This window comes from Sturnira hondurensis, unplaced genomic scaffold, assembly GCF_014824575.4.
Source record: "Sturnira hondurensis isolate 20B ecotype Veracruz unplaced genomic scaffold, ASM1482457v3 Scaffold0006437, whole genome shotgun sequence".
NCBI lineage: Eukaryota > Metazoa > Chordata > Mammalia > Chiroptera > Phyllostomidae > Sturnira > Sturnira hondurensis.
In genome coordinates this window covers 1,618,276-1,641,138 of record NW_028079068.1, presented here as the reverse complement: position 1 = coordinate 1,641,138, position 22,863 = coordinate 1,618,276, and the positions used below count along the sequence as shown (strand labels likewise).

The 22,863-nt window shown below is 51.6% G+C and overlaps 1 protein-coding gene across 1 annotated transcript in view; it reads left to right on the top strand.

Moving 5' to 3' along the window:
- TBXAS1 (thromboxane A synthase 1) overlaps positions 1-22,863 on the top strand; it is a 139,277-nt gene that overhangs the window by 88,203 nt on the left and 28,211 nt on the right. The window contains exons 6-9 of the mRNA XM_037049077.1: positions 1,840-1,928; positions 3,247-3,395; positions 5,236-5,366; positions 9,620-9,931. Coding sequence (XP_036904972.1) covers positions 1,840-1,928; positions 3,247-3,395; positions 5,236-5,366; positions 9,620-9,931 — 681 coding nt within the window. The remainder of the gene's footprint in view (positions 1-1,839; positions 1,929-3,246; positions 3,396-5,235; positions 5,367-9,619; positions 9,932-22,863) is intronic.

Here is a 22,863-nt window from a genome sequence, read left to right as displayed (position 1 = left end):
CAGTGCCCTGGCCGGTGTGGCTCACCTGGTTGGGCTTCGTCCTGCAGACCAAAAGTTGAGGGTTCAATTCCTGGTCAGGCACGTGCCTGGGTTGGTTGGGGGTTCAGTCCGGGGCGCATGCAAGAGGCAGCCAATCGATGTTTCTCTCTCACACCAATGGTTCTTTCCCTGTCTTTCTCCCTCCCTTCCCCTCTCTCTGGAATCAATTGCAAAAAGAGAGAGAGAGAGATTGTTCCAGTCAGAACACACGGTAGGACAACTTTTTATAACAATGTACATAGAGTAAAAGCAAAGCCTTCCAAATGAATGAACCCTAAAGGGTCAAAAGAATCTATTGCACACGGTGATGACTCATGGAAAAAGACCCCGTGGTTTTCACTGACCCGAACCTCAGTATTTACCTGTTTTACGTATCTTCTGAAAAAGTCAACATAACGCAACTTTGTGATTGATGAGTAAGGAAATGGTCTATTTACTATCTATGGGGTTGCTGTGTTCCATTTATGGAGCTGCCTCTGATCGGTGATGTTGAGAGAGACGGAGGGAGGGAGGGAGGGGAAGAGAGAGGAAGAGAGAAAGTCAGATTTTGCCTCAAATATGACACTATACCTTCTAATAAACAGATAACATTTTTAGAACTGTTCCCAATGCCTCAAATTTGTCAGCAAAGAATGGGTCTTATGTTATCATTAAAATCCATTCATTCATTGATTCCTTTACTCATTCATTCACTCAACAAACAGTTACTATGTGCCAGGCACTGCCTGTGGGCTAAATACACAAAAATGGGCAAAACAATCTCCCATACCTGGAGAAACTTATATTTTTGTGTCAAAAAGGTAAAATGTAAACATAAGCAACATTTCAAAATATGTTTTCCAAAAGAAATGCTCAGAACAGTGTATCACGGCCTGTTGCTTTCCCTATGATGGTGTTCTAGGGAATCCATTGCACTGGATACAATGATTCTTTTCAGCGTTTCCACCCTGGCTTTTCAAACAGGAGAGAACGAAAGGTCACGTGGGTGCCCATCGGGCTCTGCAAGGAACTCCACCCACTCAAGCCGGCCTGCTGGGGTTGGAGTGGCGGGCAGCCAAAAGTGAGATCCAAATTTGTTGGAACTGGATTATTAGTTACATGAATGTTTATGTCACCATTGTCTCTCTCTCTGTGTGCTGAATTAAACAAAGAAATTCAGCAACTGTCCTGTGGGTGGGCCTACAAGGCCTCTTGACGTCGAAGCTTCCACTGTACTGGAGGGTTTAAGCAATTTAAGCGGAAATGAACGACCGTCCACCGGAAACGCTCTACGAACGGCTTTTGTCTTGAATAAGCAGGATGGAAAGGGGAAACTTGCAGCTCCTTTGGCTACTAAGATTCTATACTTTAGTGGAAGATCTCAAGTATAATTGAAACCAAGTAAACACGGATTGGGGCTAATTCCAGAGACGGTACATATGGATTGCGGTCTATTTACTCTCTAATGCTAAGCAAATGTCATGAAACCAAGTACAGATTGTCATTTCTTTCTAAGCACTTCATCATCATTTTCATAATTATTTCACAGTATTTACTCCAAATCCTTTCTTCTTTTTGCTTCAAAAAAAAAAAGCCCCACAAAAAACAGATTGCTTAAGCGAACATAGATGTGTACGGCTATTGTATTTCATGATATTTGTGAATTTTAGCCCTTTCTCTGAAATCTTCACTGCAGGGAAGTTACCTTCAAAACAGTGCCCATGTCACAGGAAGCGCCACACATAACTTCTTTATCTGCAGTTCATTTAGGTAAGGCCCCCTACGCGGTGCCCTAATTACACCTTTGTTATCTGCTATCAGGTGACGCCCCTCATCAGCCAAGCCTGCGACCTTCTTGTGGCTCATTTAAAACACTTTGCAGAATCTGGGGACGCTTTCGACATCCAGAGGTAAGGACTACATTTACAGATGAGAAACCGCATTTTTGAATTGCTGCTTCTTGTAACTGCACATAATTGCTGGACAATTACCTCGGGACCAGCAAACTATGGAAATGCTAGATGCTCCTGAAAGCATAGGTGGACTGACTAATAAGTAGAAATGAAACTCATGTAAAATGGGAAGCGAAGGTGAACACAGCCCGGGGAGACGCAGTGGGTGGAGGGAAGCCTCGGGTGGGCTTGCTGTCTGACCTCTGCTGACTCAGGAGTGGGCAGAAAAGACACGGTTCTGAGAAAAGTGTATGCATTTCTACTTCCAGAAAAACTGGGGTGCTCCGCTACCTAGAAGCCATGACTTAGCGGTGGACACCAAACGTGAATGACAGATGATCTGGCTTTTCTCCCAGGTGTCCTGGGCTCAGTTAGGGCAGATTACGGGGTAAGGCGAGGGTGGCGGATCAGCCAGAAACTGACTTGTTCTCATTACCATTGCTAATAAAATAATAACATGAACATCGCCAGCATTTAAATGGTACCCTATTGTTTAGAAAAGTCTCTCTTGTACACATTCTCTCCGGTCGTGAGGTTCATGCATTGGCCAACCCAGTTGTTGGCCCTTCTAAAAATAACCTGACTCTTCCCTAGGAGATTAAAAAAAAAAGACTTCATTCTAGTTTAAAATGGCCATTTGGGGGGCAGGTTTCCTAGGACCCAAGGGGTTCGCTCTTCTCACGCTCCTGGCACACACGTTCCCGTCCGTGTGTTTCTGAATGCAGCGTGGGTTTGGGGTCATACTGTGATACGCTGGTGAAGCTGGCCGCAACGGTTCCTGTGTTTGTTGGAGGGAGAAGGGCCCTGGTGTGTCGCTTGCTGCTCTTGTGGAAACGGTGACCCCTTGAGGAGGGGACGGGGGACAAAATTAACACACCTAGATGACCAGGTTGTTAACCCATCCATCACAATTCGCTGGGTATCGATTAAGCATTAGTTGCTGGCTCTGAACAGCTTTGGGGAAACATGCCTAGGCTTTGGGCCCACTGTCTTCCCTCCGTCGCAGGGAGGAAAATTAATCTTGGTGTTGGACTGTGTCTGGTTGGTTACAGCTGCCCCCCACCCCCATGTCTCTGTTCAGATCAGCCCTCATTGATGTTCTATGTCCCCTCGGATGTCCGCTGCCACTGCTCAGAGGGACTAATCCCAGCCCCTTTTCCCCACCCCCACACTCTGAGCAGGTGGGCAGGGAGGAGGGGTCATGCCTGTTCAGGGATGTGGTGGGTGGGCCGATGGCAGCGTCCTTTGGAAATTCAAATGACTTCCTCTCCCACAGGTGTTACAGCTGCTACAGCACAGACGTGGTGGCCAGTGTCGCCTTTGGCACCCAGGTGGACTCGCAAAAGTCTCCCGAGGACCCCTTTGTGAAGCACTGCCGGCGTTTCTTTGCCTTCTCCCTCCCCAGACCTCTCCTGGCTTTAATCTGTACGTACAGCACCTGCGGAGGATGGTGGCCCTGGGCTACTCCCAGATGGGCAGCCCCTGGGACACGTGGATGGCTCTCAGGACCCAGCCTCTGCCACTAGGGAAAGGTACTCTGGGCGAGGAGGGCATCTCTGGAAGTCAGACCTGCAGAGGCCTCGCCTTCCCAGAGCCAGCAAGCCTCTTCCTGTCACCAGCCTGGGCCACTTCTCCCCAACGCAGGCAGCCCTGGCCTCTCTCACCGCCGGCTGCAGGGAGAACAGCAGCCAAGCCGGCTGCTGAGAGTTTGGCATTCATTGCCTCAGTTAGTGCTTATATTCACCCCGTGAGGAAGATTTTCTTAACCCCATTACACAGATGGGAAAACCGAGGCTTAGGAAGGCACAGCCCAGGCTGGATCCCGAGGCCTCTCTGGGCCATATTTCTCCCCACCAGCAAAGTCCTCTGCAGAAGACTTCTCTGCCTGAGGCCCAATGCACAGCAAACCAGATGGCATATGTGATGGGCAACTAGCAGGCTACCTTTATTTATTTTTGGAGAGGGGGGAAGAAAGAAGAAAGAGAGGGAGAGAAACATCAATGTGTGGTTGCCTCTCACACACCCCGTATTGGGGACCTGGCCTGCAACCCAGGCATGTGCCCTGACTGGGGGTCAAACAGGCAACGATTTGGTTCACAAACCCGTCCTCATTCCACTGAGCCTCACCAGCCAGGGCTGACGTGTCATTTTTACTGTTATTAATTATTGCCATAATTTCTAACCTTTCGCTGGGCCAGGAAATTGTATCCATTCCTTGGTCAGTTTCATTTCCGTTTCTGAGTCAATGTCTGTCGGAGCCCCTGTCCTGTCCATCCACTCAGCACTGAAACCATAGCAGGAGTCGCAGAGTGAGTCAAGCAGCCCCTCCTTTGCCCCTGACCCCCCTAGTTCAAGGAGCTGCTCTGGCTGAGTTGGCCCCTCTTGCCATGCACCCCAGGGCGGTGGTTCCACCGTCCCACATGGCTGCCCCCTCACTCTCTGCCACTCTGAGCCTGCCTCCCTGCCTGCCAGGCCACGCTGGCTCAGACTCTGGCTCTCGACAATGGGCAGAGCACTCTGAGAACTTGTGGGTCCCGATCGCCCTCCCCAGCCCGGCTTCTGCACAATGTCCACACCCAGCAGACCCCCCCGTGAATGCTGAGAAGCTGAACTGAGCCAAATCCCCGTCACCCCCAGGAGATGACAAGTGTCCCTGACTCAGGTAGCCCTGTCCCGAGGGCATGGCAGCAATGGCCCAAGCTGCACACGGCCTAGCAAGGGAGGCCGCCACCGGGGATGGGGCCAGCATCCTTGTCAGCAGCTGTTAGCGGCAGCTCCTCTTCCCTAGGGACAATCAGGTGGTAGCTCTGGGGACAATTACCCAGTGGGGGGGGAAATGCAAATGACCAGAAAGTTAAGAAAGCAGATCAGCCTCCACCACTTGCTAAGACTGGAAACAGGGCCTGCGATCTATTATTCTTTCTCTCCCAGAGAAATGGTGAAATAAAAAAAAGCCCAGGTCCTCCTATCTTGGACCTCGGAAATTAATTCATAAGCGTGAGATTGGCTTCTCAAGGGCCCGATGGAAGGAGGATTCAGCTGTATGAATGTGTATTGAGGGCTTACAATGTGCATGAAGCAGCGAGGGGTCCAGAGGTGGGATGAGATACAACCCCCGCTTCAAGAAGCAGCAACGAGGAGGGGAAGACAGGCCTCCACGTGACTGTGCTTCAAGGCCAGGGTTTGCTTCCTGGCAACAGGCATCTAATAGCCTTGGTTTATTACTGCCCCCTTTTCAACGCCATTTTTGTTTTTCTCTTTCAAGTATCATTTCCATCCATAATGGTCCCACTGGCCCGGATTTTGCCCAATAAGAACCGAGATGAACTGAACGGCTTTTTTAACAAACTCATTAGGAACGCGATTGCCTTGCGGGACCGGCAAGCGGCAGAAGAGGTAACGTGTTTTAATGGGACACGGCTTCAAAATGGAACGGAACCTAATCTGGCATAGCCGTCTCTTTTCTCTCTCTTCCCTCCCCGTTCTGCCCGCCACACCACGCGGTCCTGTCTTGGTCTGGAGCTTTCCAGGGGGCGGGAGAAGGGAAGGAGAGAGGTGGACGAGGGGCAAACAAGAAAGAGAGAGCGAGGGCAGGTGGGAAGCAGGGTGGGGAGCAGCTCAGAGCAATCTGCCCACACTCTGAGGTCAGCAGAGTGAAGACTGCCCTGCAGAGCCATGGCCACGACCCACTGCAGGCATTGCCCCCCCCCCACCTCACAGGTTGTACCCACACTGGAAAGAACTCTCTAGGTCACTGTGCCCATGTGTGCTTTTCATCAGATGCACTCCTTACACTGAACACGGCAAGGACGGAGCTTCGCCATGTAAGCAGCACCCGAATCAGAGTTTAGGCAACCGCCACCCACCTCACATGTCCTTTCGCCTTAGAGGAGGTCCCTATGAACTCTGAAGCTGGGGGGGGGGCCTTCCTGCTCATCTGAGACCCAGGCGTCTCTTTCCTCCTTACAGACTTGCGCTGTGATCGGAGGTTCCTGCTCCAGACAGCAGGGGGTTGGGAGCACATCCGACACAGCCTTCCTTGGGATGTATTTACTGTGCTGCATTTTTATCCGTGGAATTATTCATTGCGTACCTAACCTGTGCTCAGCACAATACCAGGCTGGGCTGGGCTGGGGCTGGGGCGCAGGGTCCTGCTCTGAAGACACTTCTGTTCTTGGCACGCAGTAGGAATTCGTTGATGGAACTAACTTGGCTAAGAAGGGCAGTGGGAAGGTTTGGTGTTAAGGAAACTAATTTCAATATTGGATGTGCTGGTGCATACGCAATGCTATGCTTTGAGGTCCTACTGCATTCAAGAAAGTTGCTTAAAAGAAAGAACACGGCCGCAATGCCTTATCCTGAATTGACTTGGGCACAGGGTAGCTTTGAAAGGGTTTCCTCAAAGGGCTGGGTGGCTCAGAGGGACTGACAAGGAACAGACGTGGGGTCCGACTGGGGCAGCCTTGGCCGAGAATGAATTGGGTGGAGGAGTGGCCGGCTGCACAAAGCAGGCTTGGGTAGCAGCACCTTGCCCAGCCCAGGTCTGTCCCCCAAGGGGACTGGGCAGCAAATGTGTCCAGGGCCAGGAGGTGGGGAAGGCATATACAAGCTCACAGCCCCTGGGCCCACACCACCATTGACTCCACTTCCCGCCCCTGAGGGGTGGGAAGAAGGAGCCAACTGGCATCCCTGGCCAGGCTCTGCAGCCTGGAAAGATAGCACTCACCTGGGTTCAGGTTCCCCAGGGGAGGAACCTGGGGAAGGAGAGTGAGGGAAGCTGGCGTTCCAACCTCACTGCTGCTTATAAAGGGCTTCCCGGCAAGTGTGCGGTCACTCACACACCCACACCCCCTCAACCCCACCTCCGCCTGAAACCCATTGGCTGTGGAGTCCAGCCTGAAATGCTAAGACCGTTGCCCCGAATGGCTTACTAAGGGGTGAAGGGTTATTAAAGATCCAATTACTGTGATTGCCTCGAGCTTTTCCTTTTATAAACTCCAGAACTCTGTGTTCCAAACAATGAGCTGATCTGAGGGAAAAAAAACCCTCCCGACCACAAATCCAGGACTGCCTGTGTCAAGACAGAGCTATACGGTTACTAAGAAAACTTGCTTTAAACCCATCTAAACTCTGTAGACATTCCATCAAGCAGATGTGTGTTTGCGCAGTGGAAAATGCGGCACAGATGTTAAAAGGTAAATATTTTTCTAAGCTCTAGCCGATGGGTGGATTAGACACCTACATCTATCAGGCTGCGTATTTTTCTTGGATATAACCATAAACCAGCAGTGTTTCGGTCCTAAATGGGCAGTGTTCAAACAGCCTCCGTGATGCAGTGCAAATAAAAGAAAGCCATCTGCGCTAATGCTGCTCTCTAGAGAGCAGCCCTCCCTGGCCTCCGTAGCTGGAGGTTCAGGCAGGTTTGTGTACGGCTCGATGGCCCTGTAGCAGTCTGCCTCGGCCGGGAGGAGAGGAAAGGATGCCAGCTGCGCTCCGCCCCTGGGAAAAATCCAGCGGTGTGGGTGTGTTCGTGCCTCCCTGCCTTCATCGCCCTCAGCCCACTCCAGCAAAGCCGCAAGCCAGCCTCGGGGGTCACAATTGTACCCCACACCGAGGAGGTTCAGACACGCCAGCTGAGAGGCCTGTGGTTGTTCTGGGGTCCCGGGTTGGCATCCAGGAAATGGAGTCACAGGGGGGGTATCACCTGCCCTGCAAGCCGTAATGCCCTGCCTTTGCCTCATGGGACCAGAGCTAGCAGTGGGACCCCCACAGCCTCCCAAATGGTGACCTGGAAGCAGAAAGGAAGCTGGGGTTAGCCAACCCTTGAGGAAGCCGTTTGGAAAACAGAATTAGCAGGGCCAGCACAGAAAGAGGCAGCCCAGTGGTAGCCATGCTCATGGCTATTCCAACCTGAGCAGGCTGGCAGGACGTTGAGGCCCTGCCTCCTTAGTCTCAAGGTTCTAGATGCCCAGACTCTGTCCGGGGACCTAGGCCTGTGCCCTGACAGACTCAGCTGTGAGTCCTGCTGCTATCTCTAAGGTCACCTGCCAAGGTCACCAACCTGGGAAGCGGGGGGAGCTTCGAAGGTGCCTGCTCATGATCCAAGGCTCCTGCCCCAAATGGCAGGTAGTTGGAAGCACACCCCACTCCGTCTTCCCCAGGATGCATTTACTGTGCTGCATTTTTGCCTATGGAATCATTCATCACATCCCTAACTTGTGCTCAGCCCAACACCAGGCCTGGGGCGCAGGGTCTGGCCCTGGGGACATTTCTGTTCTCACAGAAGGAAAACACAACCACGTGTGAAATAACAACAGTCTGAAAGGACGGAATGAAGTGCTGATGACCGTTCACGCAACAAAAATCCAGAAGCCAAATAAGCTGAGAAAACGCTACCACGTGCAACGCACTTTGAAATTATAATAGTTTGTTGGTGCTTCTGATACTCTCCTTTTGCTGTTTAATCTCTAAACTTCAGAAAAGAGTAACATATTGTTTGTCACTCGTCACATTAAAGAGCTTTTCAAAGAGAGGATGTGCCAGGGATGCGCTCATTCAAGGCCAATGCAATGTGTAAATGCTTCTATGGTTACAATTAGTGATAGTGAGACTATAAAGAATATGCAAATTGCTGATAAGGAAGAGAAGGGAAAATGGTAAGGCAGCTCTATCCACGTAAGTGGGGTAGGGGATTACTGAGGAAAAGAAGGGACCCGATATGAGGAGGCTAGGCTAAGGGATGCAAAATGCAGACAGGAGACCTTGGAGAAAAACTTCTCTGAAGCCAGTTCCCCTTCCCCCACCCCCATCAAGGGTCTGTTCACTTCCTGCTGCCCGAGAAAAACATGGCCGCCCACAGAGGCCCTGAACTGTGCATTAGTGAGCAACCGAGCACATGCTTCAATTTAAATCTCTACGATGTTTTCATTGTTTTATTGTTGGAAAGCCAACCAACCAAGCCAACCAACCAACAGTACACACGTGGATAAAGTAAAACATAAAAGCCCCCTGGTTTTCTCATCTCTTCTAGCTCACTGTGAGCTGTTGGGTGTGAATGTTGCTAAAGATTTTCTCTGCATGGACAAATTTATGTAATTACGTGCCCTGTACATGCACTGTGTTTACAGGAATGAGATTCCACTGTGCGGATCGTTCTGCAACTTGCTTTTTTACTCACCAGAGTAGCTTAACATCTTTCTGATCAGCCCACCCTCACCTGAGGACATGCTCCTGGATTTTAGAGAGAAGGGGAAGGGAGGGAGAGAGAGGGAGAGAAATATCGATGCGAGAGAGAAACATCGGTCTGTCGTCTCTCATACACACCCTGTCCGGGGACCAAACCCACAACCTAGGCATGTGCCCCGACTGGGAACTGAACCCTTGCCCTTCCTGTTCATGGAGCAATGCTCCAACGTACTGAGCCACACCAGCCTCATCCTTTTTGATGGCATCGCAGTCTGCTCTTAGCTGCACCAGCCTGTGAACCAGTGCAGAGGGGTCCCGGGTTCTCCCCACTTCAGATAACCCCACAGGGAGAATCCTTCTTCTAGCCTTTAAAGGCTGCATGGACACTTCTTCCTCTGTGCGCCAAGAAACTCCGCTTATGTGACCCTGGGCCAAAATGTGCATTTTCTTCTTTTGCCCCTTAGCGGCGGAGAGACTTCCTCCAACTGGTCCTGGACGCCCGGCATTCCGCCACCTCCGTGGGTGTAGAGAGCTTTGACATCGTCAGAGAAGTCTTCTCCGACGAATGCTCAGCGAGTCCGTCCCAGAAACACCAGCCCAGGCTCCCGTCCAAGCCCCTGACTGTGGACGAGGTCGTGGGCCAGGCCTTCCTCTTCCTCATCGCTGGCTACGAGATCGTCACCAACACCCTCTCCTTCGCCACCTACCTGCTGGCCACGCACCCCGACTGCCAAGAGAAGCTTCTGAGCGAGGTGGACTATTTCAGCGAGAAATATGTGAGTACGAGTTGGGTCCAGGGGCCCATGTGAAATCCACGTGACGATTGATTTTTGTGTTTGTGGAAGTGAAACTTAGTTTCGTAACTGCCTTGCTAAAACCGCATTCTAAGTTTACAAATCACAGTAGGGCCAGCGCCCACCTTCTCCATCTCTCTGGGTTAGCAAGTAAGGTGGAGTGTCCGGAACAACAGACACAGGAAAATTCCACACGTGCCCTCACTGTTCGGGCAGTCCACGAAACCAGGCCGGGCAGAGGGAAGCCGCAAAGTCCTTGTGGGTCAGGGTCAAAGGTCCGGGGCGGGGCTGAAGGTGTGGTTCCCCAGTGCTCCGACTGTGGGGTGGCTGTGCTCAGGGGGCAGGTGGGACTCAGAAGCTGGAGCCGAGTGGGGACCCAGGAGTGGGCATGAGGAGGGTCAGGAACACAGAGGAGGAGGGCTCTGGGTGGAGCCGGGGAAAACGGAACTGCTGGTGCTGAGTAAAGCCGCTTTGACTGGTCATTTTTGCCTGGATGCTTCTGTGTGTACTGCTTTGACTTACGGGCTGTTAGAGAAAATCATTTTTTTTAAATCTGTGCTTTCAAAGGAAGAGCACCATAATAGAATCCTTCGAGTGGCATTCTGATATACTCACTACAGTCACAATTTTGGAGGGGTGGCCCATTTCTTATCGGAACTATTAGAATTCTTCTCATATACTGAGCTGAGAACTGCTTCCCAGAAAATTCCACTCCTTTATCCCGCCGGGGAAGTGGATGCAAGGATAGCCTTTCTCCCTCAAGGGCATTAACTGCGTTACTAATTGCCTCAGCTTCTGGCTCACCGTGAACTTACGGTCAAGCTGAACTTCTCCAATGTTATGACAACTGCCAAGGCAAGCTTCCCCAATCCACTGCTTGGGTTTCTTCGGAGCCTAGATGCAAGCGTTTGTATTTATCCTTATTACCGCTCGAGTCAGTCAAAATAATTTTGAATCTTGATTCTGCCATCTGTCATATGAGCATTTGCTCCAGCTTTGTGTCATCCGAGACTTGCTAAGCATGTCTCCTATTTCATCCAAGCCATTGATTAAAATGTTGCACAGGACAGGGCTTCCCTCCAGGTTGACATTGATTCATCCATCGATATTCTTTGGGCATGGAGTCTCAACAGGCCATGAATCCAAATTGCCCTACTACCCACTCCCACCACCTGCTTCACTGATAGTTGTGTGGGAATTTTTAATTGAGGGGGAGGAGGAGGGGCCAGAGATGACTGGGGAACACACTTCAAGAGAAATAACAGCAGCTGAAGGGCACACCTATTAGGATGTATCAGCGGGCAGGTAACAAAACCCCAAATACAACGGATTTTAAGGAGGCGGGTCTTATTAGGACAGATAACTGAGCAGCTCAGGAATAGATGTGGGCTCGGGCAAGTCTTTTTTCCAGGCCCATGAGGTGCTGAGGTCCCAGGTCTCCAGCTCTTGGTTGTGCTTCCGTAGTACGGGCCCCGTCCTCAGCTGTGCCCCAACAGCAGCCTGCCAAGAACGTCTGGATTACAGGCTTCCTTGCTCATAATCAATGGAGCAAAGGGTGAGTGTAGCCCCAAGTTCTCAGCAAGAAATTTGAGGCTCACTGTGATGGGGATGTGTAGGTCACTGCCCATTCTTGAAGCAACTGTTGTAACCAGGGAATTGGAGGCATGGATGGGCTTAACCCAATCAATCAGATGCCCAGAGTCTATCACACTCGTTACATGACTGAGAACTTGGGAGAGCACCTCCCAGAGGAGGTTCTGGCTGCTATCCCAAGAAGGCAACAAAGACTGGTCTCATAGCCCTGGCCAGGTAGCTCCGTTGGTTGGAGCATTGCTCTGATACACCAAGGTTGCTGGTTCAATCCCTGGTTAGGGTACTTTACAAGAATCAACCAATGAGGGCATAAATAAGTGAAACAGCAAATCGATGTCTCTCTCTCTCCCCTCCCCACCTCTGAAATCAAATTTAAAAGCTCAAAAAAGATTGGCCTAAATAAACCAAAGGCAGGTCAGACTCAGGTTGACCTGACTAAGGTCAGGTCAAAGGCAGGTCAGGTCTTAAAGCCTTTTAAGCCTCTGGTTGGTGCCCAGCAGTCGGCAGACGTGACAATGGGTCACACAGGTGCAAGCCATGGCCATCCCGGGTACACTGCCCACCTCCAGGGAACTCACTCACCAATTGAAAAATAAAAACAAAAATAAAAAAGAGGAACACTAGAAAAGAACAAAGAACAATGAGAAGTTACATCTGTTAAAGCAATACCTCCCTTCCAGAGAAAACCCTCCAGGCACTAGGTGACAGCAATGATGATGTCTAGGAGGCGTGGTGTCATGTAGAGAGTGTCCGCCACTCCCCCCCCCACCCCCCGCCAACAGCATCATATCTATCCAGTCGGTCCTCTCCTGGGAGGACATGTAGGCTCCCGGTCAAAGGCCCTCACGAGCACCACCCCTCACCGCCCCACCCCTCACCTCTGACGTGGCCCGAACTGGCCATGACCTAAGGAGGATGACACTGTCATATTAAGCCCTGGCCTCCTTCAAAGCCCTCAGCTTAGGATGGGGGGCTTGTTTCCCCACAGGACCACTTTCGGGTACCGAGAGCCCACGGACCAAGAAACATTCTGGTGGGTAAAGTTTTCAAACGTCAGCAAACATAAAGCCATCTGGGAAGATTGTTTAAAAGGCTGGTTTCAGGGCCCTCCCTCTCAGAGATTCTGATTCCATTAGTCTAGGCCAGGGCCCAGGACTCTGCACTTTAGTATGAATGTCCCAGGGGATTTTGATGCAGGTGGTTCCTACTTTCACCCCCCTGAGTAGACAGCCTTATGCTCTCAGGGTCCAGATCCCAATTCTACGAAGAAACAGAGCCCAGAGCCCTGCCCCAGCCACGCAGGCCCCCAGGCCATTGTCTTTCTCTAGGTAACAGTTGAGGCTGTCCCTGAGAAGTAGCGATGCGGTGTGTCTTTTTAAAACCATTAATTTGGTAGTCACAACAGTGTTAACAGGTGCACAGCCTTGCATGTGGTATGCACTCGATAAATATTTGTAGGTTCTCTTTGTTTCTTTATTCTTCCTCCTCCTCTCCTTCTCCTTCTCCTTCTCCTTCATCCTATAATCAGAGTTTTGTTAATATGGACCATCTGTCGAGACATGGAAGTGCAGATGATATGTTCACACATTTGATATTTCCCTGAAAACGTGCATGTCAGGAGTGACGCGTTGTAGCTTCCTGCTGGTTTTCATTCAACAAATATTTCTTGAGTGCCCGTTCACGCCAGACTCGGGCTCCAGACGCTATGCCCTCGGATGTCCCGACCCGCCTCTTCCATGCTGTCCCTGTCCAGCCCTGTTCCTCATTAGGTGGCCTTCCCTTGTACTCGTCAGCGACGTCTCCGGATTTGAGCTCCACAGTTTCTTGCCCCCGAATCACATCCTTTTACAGCCATATTCCAGGAGAATCTCATGAAATCTATGTCCCTCTTTCAAAAAAACAAATAGTATATATGTGCCCTGTATCCATTAGGATTTTTTCTGTTGGCAGTGTTGAAAACTCAGACCACATTGGCTCAGGCAGTTTATGGCCTCCAGGTCAAAAACTCTAGAGTAGGGCTGCCTTCAGGTACGGCTTGGTCCTGGGGTCCGTGCGCTGTCACCGGGACCCAAGTTGCTCTCTCTCCCCATCTCTCAGCTTTCCTCACACTCTATTCTCAGACAGGATCTCCCTGAGATCTCAGGATGTGGGACAGCCTGACCCAGGAGAAGTACAAACATGAAACCACTTTGCATTTTTTTCTATTATTTCTCTTCCATGTGCTTTGATGAGTCTCCTCTCTCTTTCCTTGATGATCCCTGAGACAGACCTCAAGTTTCTGGTCACATTTAGGCACGAAAAGGTCCAGGCCACTCTGGTCCTGTTTAAAACTTCGGTGTCCAAGCAAGTGCCCTTCCATCCCTTTCACTCAGGCTGACCTGTGGCCTGAGGAAGCTGCTCTGGGGAGGGAATGCTGCCTGTTCGCCCACCCTCCCTTCTCTCTTCCCCTTCCCCCTTCTGGGCCCCCTTCTTCTCCCAGGCTTGGGGCCCTGAAACAGATCTCCAAATCCTGCTTCACTGGGCTTCTCCCAGTGCTTTCCCTGTGGTGGCCTGTGGCGTGCACAGGACACCAGAGTTACTCACAGGGCTCCTGGGACCTCCCCACGGCACCATGCCCTGATGGGGGAGGGGCTCCAGTGCCCACCGCCAGCTCCTGCCCCACAGCTTCCCGGCGCTGGGGTCTCCTGGTAGTAGTCAGCCTTCTTGAGCAGCGGTGATGGCTTGCACAGTGTCCACCTGGGCCACGGGCCACACACATCTTGGCCGCATCAACAGTGGCTGCTGCCTCTGCTGACCCCTCTCTCCGCCCTGACATCTTGCTCCAGTTACTTTTCCTGTGCTCAAATGGGCAGAGAGGGCAAATGAGCAATCCCGTTCGGTCAGCCCATAGCCACCTGGAAAACAGACCACCAGGGTCAGGCAGCTGCCCCCAAGCTCTGTGAGTGGTTCTACCTGAGACCCCCCTCCTTGGCTTGGGACAGGGGAAGGACCCTCTCTTGGGCTAATGACTCCTGGCTCTGACAAATTTTCTGTACATCCCTCTCATCTCTTCATTGGCTGAGGCTAAGGGGTAGAGGAGAGCAGTGTAGGTCCAGCCTGAAACAGCAAGAGTCTCCTTCTTGGAAACCTCAGTGAACTGAGGGCCTCACTCGAACCCCTCAGATTTCCAGAGCATCCCCAAACCTCTGTTATTGAAGTGAGGTGAATGGCTGCTTAGTGGACAGAAAGCCGTGTGTCCACCCATGTATATAGACTCCGTGGTTCCCAGACTAGAAACTTTCAGACTTTTGTCTGGCTTTCCCCCCTCTCGTTCCACCTCAAAATGCAGCTTAAAACCTTCTTTCTCGAGTCGTCCAATCTCTTGGAGGGCTCTCCCCTTTGCCCGTGTTTTCTCAGTCATATGGAAGGGGAGGTGTGTTCATTACATCCAAGAGTTGGGAATGGAAAGATCGGTGCCCCTTGCACCGCTCGTAAAATTAAGGAAGTGCACCGATGATTTAATAGGACGTTGGTAATGTAGACGCCTCATTGTGCTCTCTGATATCCAATTTTGAAAAAGATGCAAGGAAAAAAAAAACAACTTCTTTCCATATAAATTGTTTTTGCTATAGCTTTCGCACTTTATGTTGAAATTATCGACTTCTGATCTGGCTAAACCATTCTCTTTTTCTCTCCTTGGTGCTGGACCGTGCTAGCCAAAATTTATGACCCATTTTGCTGCTGCTTAATTGTTGTTATAAATCTGTGCGGAACCCAGTTGTAAATTTATCACAAATTGGACTGGGTTGATAGATAGCCACTCTTTAGGATAATTTGAACATAGCTACGCCTTAGAAGAAAGGCCAGATTCTTAAAACTTCTCTTGGAGAGGTGCTTTGTAACCATTATAAATATCTAATTAAAATACAACGTAGTCTTTGTCTCTTAAGGATAAAAAGAACATTCCACGCTGAGTATTTCGGCTGATTAGCTCATGCTGCTGATGGGAGCAAGGTTGAGGATTTGTTCTTTGAAGCAGCCAGAGGATCTCAAAGGGAAAAAAAAGCATATTCTTGGGCTACGTTTTTAAAAAACTTGCCTGCATTTGCCTCCAACTCGCTATTTCATAAATGCACATTCTTTGTCACAGGGGGAGAATTCGTTGAAAAAATAATGTGATAGCTTAACACACACGTATCCTCACTGTAGGGGGACACATGCCTCCCAGTTTGGGTCCCACCCAGGGTGGAGTTTCAGGGTCACGTTCACACAGGGAGCAGAGCGCAGCGGGCTTTAGGACGCAAGTAAAGAACCAGAAGTGGCTTTTCCCCCACTGGGAAGGGTTCCCGCCTAGGTCTGCTCTGGTCTTGCTGTCCCATGATTCAGGAGGAAACATGTTTTCAGGGGTCCCCCAGCCATACAGGGGTTCAAAAGACGCGTCCCTTTCCCACAGATTGTAACAGCATGATGGAGAGCAAGTTAGCGAGGCCCAAAGAAAGAGGGAGGAACAAAGAACAACTCACAGCCCTAAAGTCGAACTAAAACACAGAGCTAAGCACTGGGACAACGGCAGGGTGCTATGTGGGGCTGGGGACTGCAGTGCCAGCAGCAGGCGGAGCATCTCAACCTCTGGCCTGGGAAGCCTGTGAAAATGCAGGTGCCGACTCAGGGGGCCTAGGGGGGCCTGAGATTCTGCATTTCCGGCAAGTTCCCAGGAGATGTGGGTGCTGCTGGTTCACGGCCCTCACTGTGGTCAGCCAGGTTCTAAACCTACTTTGCCTCTCTCAGTGGTGACGAATGTAGCAAGTATTTATTTACTTTAAAGATTTGATGCATTTATTTACAGAGGGGAAGGGAGAGAGAAAGGAAGAGAAACATCAGTGTGTGGTTGCCTGTCACGTGGACCCCGCTGGGGACCTGGCCTGCAACCCAGGCACGCGCCCTGACTGGGAGTTGAACCGGCAACTCTGGTTCACAGCCCACGCTCAACACACTGAGCTACACCAGCCTGGGTACAAGTATTTATTTCTCATGATAGTTACAGTACTGATGTTCTACAGTGATTTACCCTTTGTGAATAAATTAAGTCAGTTTCAAAATTATTCCAAAAATATTGATACCACTATCATGTTATTGAGTGAGAGAGAAAGTGATGAGGGAACGGCCCAGTCCTGGGTGTCTTTATTTTATTTTTTAATCCATACCCAAGGATATGTCCACAGATTTTAGAGAGAGAGGAAAGGAGACAAAGGGGGAAGGGAGAGAGAGAGACATCAGTGTGAGAGGGAAACATCAATCTGTTGCCTCCCACACATGCCCCGACCAGGGATCAAACCTGCAACCTAGGGGTGCACCCTGACCGGGAATTGAACCCACAGCCTTTCGTGTATGGGACAATACTTCAACCACTGGTCCACCAGGGAAGGGCAATCCTGGGCATCTGTAGAAGTGTATGGCCACAACCCTAAAATTATCTGGCTTCCTTAAACAATTTTCTCCAGGGTAAGAAGCTAGGGAGAGCTTCTGAGGTGACTGAAGGTCATTTTCAAGGCAGAGGACGGCAGCCACCAGAGCCTTCTCCCAGTGTGCACCTGTGTGCAGGGGCCGTATCACAGCCCCCAGGCACCTGTCAGACTGGGTCTTTCAGGCAGGGGCCCCATCCGGACCAGAAGCTCCCCTGATGAGCCCTTAGTGTAGACGGAAGCTCCAGGTGCCAATGAGAGGCCATGCCAACGTCCTGTGGTCAAAGACAACTCCCCGGATGCTGTTTGCCTGGGCGCAAAGTCTGCACTGTTCTCACTGCAGGAGCAGGAGCTGCAGTGCAGGACCTCAGAACGTGTCCAACCTGTGCACTTCCTGGCCTTCGTTCTGGGGGGCCTGCCCCCAGAGAAGTAGATTCCCTCACCCTCCCCGGCATCCCAAAAACTAACAGCAGAGCAGAGAAGACCTGACTCTACATGAGGGGCCTCTGTGTGTGTGTGTGTGTCCCCGGAACTCTAGCTTGGGTGTGATAACGGGCAGACCTGCTCCCAAAGCACCTTCCTGGGAAGGAAAAAGGAAGACAGGGTCCGAGGTACTTCTGACCCCATCAGTAGACAACTCAAGAGTCCCCAAAGCGGGGTGACCCGTCAACCTGGATCAGGTGGCAGAGCCCCAGATTATCATCACACACAATAATATTTGTGATCCAGGTCACCTGCCCATTCTCTCCATGGGGACGACTGGGGCTACCTCTCTGGCGCCACCTGGGCGGTGAATGTGTGCCACTCAGTGCCAAGAGCTTCCTCCGCCACCACCCAGGGCTCCACTCTTGCACCCTGCCAGCTGACACTCAAAGCCCATGCCCATGGGAGCTCTGGGGAAACTGACCCACCTTGACTTTGAACTGCTCCCCGAGGCCTTGGCCGTGGCAGCCACACCCCCAGGCCTTGTGCCACCCAGGAGCTCAGAGATCCACAGCGGATCCCTGCCTCTGGGATCAGGCGGGAGGCGGGTTGAAGGGCAGGAAGAACTCGAAGGTGTTTTTCTGGGCCACCAGGGTAAATCAAGTGCGGCACTTCAGCACTTGCAATTTTTGGCAATTAATGCTCCGAGGCCCCCTCCGTCTTGAGTCCCCGCAGAGCAGTTCTGTCACGGCAGAGGGAGAGGTGACCTGCAAAGAGATGCTCCCCCCCGGGAACGGGCCACACCAATTACCATGTATCTGGCGCCCTTCAGGTGGCAACGCAGAGTATTTTGTACTCAATATCTAGGCCTCTAGAGAGGCCAAGCTTTGCTAAGCAAATAAGCTGGTGGGGTCAGCTCACATCCGTCCAGAAAAGCAAGAATTAAAAATAAACTTGGGCAAGTGAGCTCCGCAGGTGAAGCTGGCGTTCTGCGGGACCACTTGGCAAGGAACTAGAGTCTCAACTGAATGGCCCATTTATGTCACGACTGCTCCCACGATAGGGCTCTTAAAACATCAGAAGGAGGGGTTTTATTCCCAACAATTCGCTTTTAGAATGAAGAATGCACACATGCACTTAACAAAAAAATGTCATGGAACTCTATTCATCAAGACCACTTTTCCACCAGTGGAGTAGAATGGTATCGGCTGCGGCCAATTTAAAGACCCCGGCCCCCCCGCCCCACCCCTCCCCGCCGCCCCAATCGATAAATAAATAAAGACTCCTGCTCCCTCAGAACTTTTGCTATCAACCCATCACTGGGCTTTAAATTTCACGATTAGGGTGGGGTTTTTTTCTTTTGTTTTAACCCATTACCCATCATTAAAATGCCACTCCCATTCCTGCCCTGGCCAGGTGGCGCAGTGACTTGGAACACCGTCCCGTGCACTGAGAGTTGCAGGTTTGATCCCTGGTCAGGTCACATCCCTAGGTCGTAGGTTCAATCCCCAGTTGGGGTGCGTGTTAGAGGCAGCCAATCGGTGTTTCTCTCTCTCTCCCCCACCACTTCCTCTCTAAAATCAGTAAACATATCCTCAAGTGAGGATTTTTTAAAAAGCCACGACTCTTGGGAGGGGTGTTACGCTCGAGTCCCCACAGGGCCTCTTGTCTGCTCGCACATGGCATATATCGCAGGGCCTCCACAGTGCCCAGCCTAGGAGCTCGTAATGAATAAGTGCTGAGTGGGTGAAGAGACTACCTAAAAGCCTGGTGGAGGTGGGAAGGTGTGGGGAGGCGTGGGGAGCTGCCCGGGAGAAAGCACGTGGTTACTGCGTCCTGGCAGACGGGAGTCAGAGGAGGCCACTGCTAGGGTGGAGAAGGCAAGTGAAGGCAGCACTCAGCAGTCCCTACAATCCTACAGTTGGGTTCCCACAGGACTCCCGTGGGCCACTTCACACACACACACCAGTTCATGCCCAGACCTGTCACACCAAGGAAAGAAAGGAACCAGGGCCCTTGGGCTCCGAAGGGACCTTGGAGACCATCTAGGACAGTCTCCCGTATAGGACAGGTCTCTGCAAGATCATGCCACTCTACTTGAATGCCCCCAGGCACAGGGAACTCACTACCTATGGTCCTGCCATTATCCTTGATAAAGGTCTTCCCACATCCGTTGAAGTCTGTCCTTGCTCATTGCCCACCGACTCACCCTCATCTACTGCTCTCTCAGTTTGCTGTATCTGTCCACTAGCAGTCAGCAAATTAATAGCTTCTGCCTGGGGCAGGGCGCAGGGGAACAGAGCAGCTACTTCTACCCTCACGAACAGCCCGTCCCCGGGCATCTCAGAGACGGACGGAGGAGAAAAATGGAAAAATCAGTAAAGAATAAGAGGCCTTTCTAAAATGTTTGCTTGTGGTCCAGACATTTCATTTACTCTTGAGTTTTCTGGTAAATCTGTCTTGCCCCAGGACGGTGGGGCAAAGTTACCTTTTGCGTTGGGCGCGTGCGTGTGCTGGGCCTTGTACGTTATAGCTGAATACGGTGTGAAAATCTCAACCGCGTGAGCCTGTGTGGCCAGGCATATGAATGTGGCAGATCAGAAAGGAGAGTGGACTCCCCTGTGAATTGCAGTGTGTGAGGTTTATAAAGCTAAGCACTTAGAATTCTGTCTTTAAAATTTAAATATTGAGATTGGGTCTCCAGGAAACAAGAGGCAAATCCTGTTTCTCAATAGCTTAATTTGATTTCCCCCCTCCACCCCACCTCCTGCTTTTTGGTAGCATAAGTTGTTTTTCAAAGCCTCATTCCTTGAATGTTCCCTATAGAAGGAATGTAATTAAACTCCACTGGCCTCCGCCTGCTGGGACCAGGCTGGGGCCAGAGCAGCAGGACGCGTAAAACCGATACCCCGCAAAAAGAAACCCTTATTAAAAGATAAGAAGAGGATCAACTTGCCTCTGGTTAGGAACAAGAACCTTTAAAAAGCCACCCAGGCTCTTTGGCAATGGGCTTATTCTCAAAGACATTTTAATTAGCAATTTAAGGCTAGAAGGAGGGGGATGAACTCCTCACCTCCTCAGCTATATGTGAGAAGTTCAACTGCAAGAGATACTAGTGCAAGTGGCTGAGAAGAAGGGAGGTCCAGGGTCAAGGGTGACTCTGGAACAAGAAGAAACTTTCTCATGACACGGCACAGTGAGGTGTGCCAGCCTCGTCACCCAGTATGTTTGGGGTCCCCCTCCTTGGGAGGCGGTTCTCGTCCCTCCGAGGGGCCAGGCGCTCACTACCCTGCTGGTAGCAGAGTCATGCTGCTGTCGCCAAGGGAGCGGCTCCTGATCATACACAGACGAAACCTCGACCTCTCTGACCAAGGAGCACTGCACCCCGAAAGGGAGGGCCCGAGACCTGCGTGCTGGCCCCAGCCCTTCCAATTGCGACGTGGAGGCACTGAGCTGCCACTCACTGGCAGTGCGACAAGGACGACTGGCATCGTCTTTGCTCCTCAGTTTTCCTGTCTGTAAAATGGGGGTGTGAGTGCACAGCTCATAAGATCGTCATGAGGATTAGGTAAGTGAATCCACGTATGATTCTGGGCACAGTGACAGGTGTACATACATGTGCTACAGTCACCTCCTCTCTGTGCCTCAGTTTCCTTGTCTGTGAACAGAAGGGATGGACTGGACTTCTCTGCTGGCAGTGGTAACGACCCCTGGGTGTGTGCATGCCAGGCCCTAAGCTAAGTGCTTTACACATACGTGTTCGCTGGATCCTCTCTAGAACTTTCCGAAGCAGGAGCTGTCACTGTCCCCAATGAATCAGTGAGGGGAGAGAGGCTTCGCAGTCAGGGAGCTCCAAGGCAAGCCACCCCCACAGGAGAGAGGGGTTTTAAGGAACCAACTCGTTTGATGGCGGGGGCTGGCAGGTCCAGGGTCTGCAGGGCCAGCCAGCGGGCTGGAGGCTCAGACAGGATTCAACGCCAAGGTCTTGAGGAAGGCTGTCCTCTTCTTCAGGAAATCTTAGACTTTGCTCCGAAGCCTTCCACTGATTGGATGAGGTTCATCCGTATCACCACAGGTATTCTTCGTCACTGCAAGTCAACGGGTCTTAGGTGTCAGCCATGACTACAGAGTACCTTCACCACAGCACTGAGGGTCATGTTGATTAATAACGGGGTGCAATGGCCTAACCAAGTCAACACGAAAGACCAAGCAGCACAGAGCCTTCGAGAAGATCACGTGCTGAAGGCAAACTCAGTCCATTCTCCAAGTTCACGGACCTTCTTTCTTCGTAGCCCACACAGTGCAAGATCAAGAGCTCCCAGGCAGCTTCAGGCCTGCTGGTCCTCTGTCCCTGGAACATTCTGGAGACCGAGGTGTCTCGCCCCAGGGCCGCTCTCTACCGCCACAGACATGAATCTCGTTTCCTTTCCCACTTTTTATCTGAAGCTGATCTTGTCTCATTCATCGGAGAACGTTCTCCAGCCAGCCCAGGCTTTCTCTTTGGGCTCCACGCCCCGGGACTTTTTCACGCGTTGCATTTCCTTGTGGTTCACTTGCGTCATGTTCTGTGGTAGAGAACAGGAAACGGGCCTCTGAGCTGTTTGTCTTGCAGACTACTGGCCAGCCTGGCCCTGCCTCCATCTCCCTGGGCCTCCACCGAACACCAGGGCTGATGCTCCCCTGCGGGGGGGCCGGCTGTTCCTTAACTGCTGCTGACAGCCATTTGCATCCCAGTTCAGAAAAGTCCTTGGGACACAGCGGGAGCTAGGGAGCGGCTTTGCATTCTGACGCTGATGCAAAGGGGCCCCCTGCCCTCCGTCCCAACAGGACACTGACTCCTGAGACCTCTGCTAGCCAGCTGCTCCCTCACCCCCACCCCGCCCAGTTCCCCTAGTCTCCAGCTGAAGAAGGCGGAGGTTGTAGAGAGACCCCAGCCAATCTGGAGGCAGACACTGACTTAGGCAACCAGAGACCTGACAGCCCCTTCCCCTATCCACGTGGCCACCCACTCCAGGGACCCACGTACAGATCAAGGCCCCCCAGCAGTCTTACACTGAACATGGACAAATGGCAGGTGCTCGGGACCCAGCAGCAGAGATTCGGATCTAGCCAACCGCCAGCAGCAGGGCTGTGGTCACAGTCCTTTAAAAGCCCCAGGCGATTGTAAGGTGCCGGCAGGGGAAGAACCACGCCACACTCCCGGGAGGTGTATATGGTGACCACACTGAGCGACACGGCAAACTCTGTAAAGACTCTGCATCATCACCGGAGCCATTTTTTGCTTTGTAGGGAAGTCACTCTCCGAGTCACCAGGAAGACGTGGGTTTTCTGCGTCTTCAGTTCCGATCCGGTTCAGATCTAGCCCATCCGCAGAGCCAGGAACCGAAGGCCCCGCAAGGCCCTCCAGGGCACTGCTCTTGGAATTACCGTCCTTAGACACGACGGACAATGCAGAAG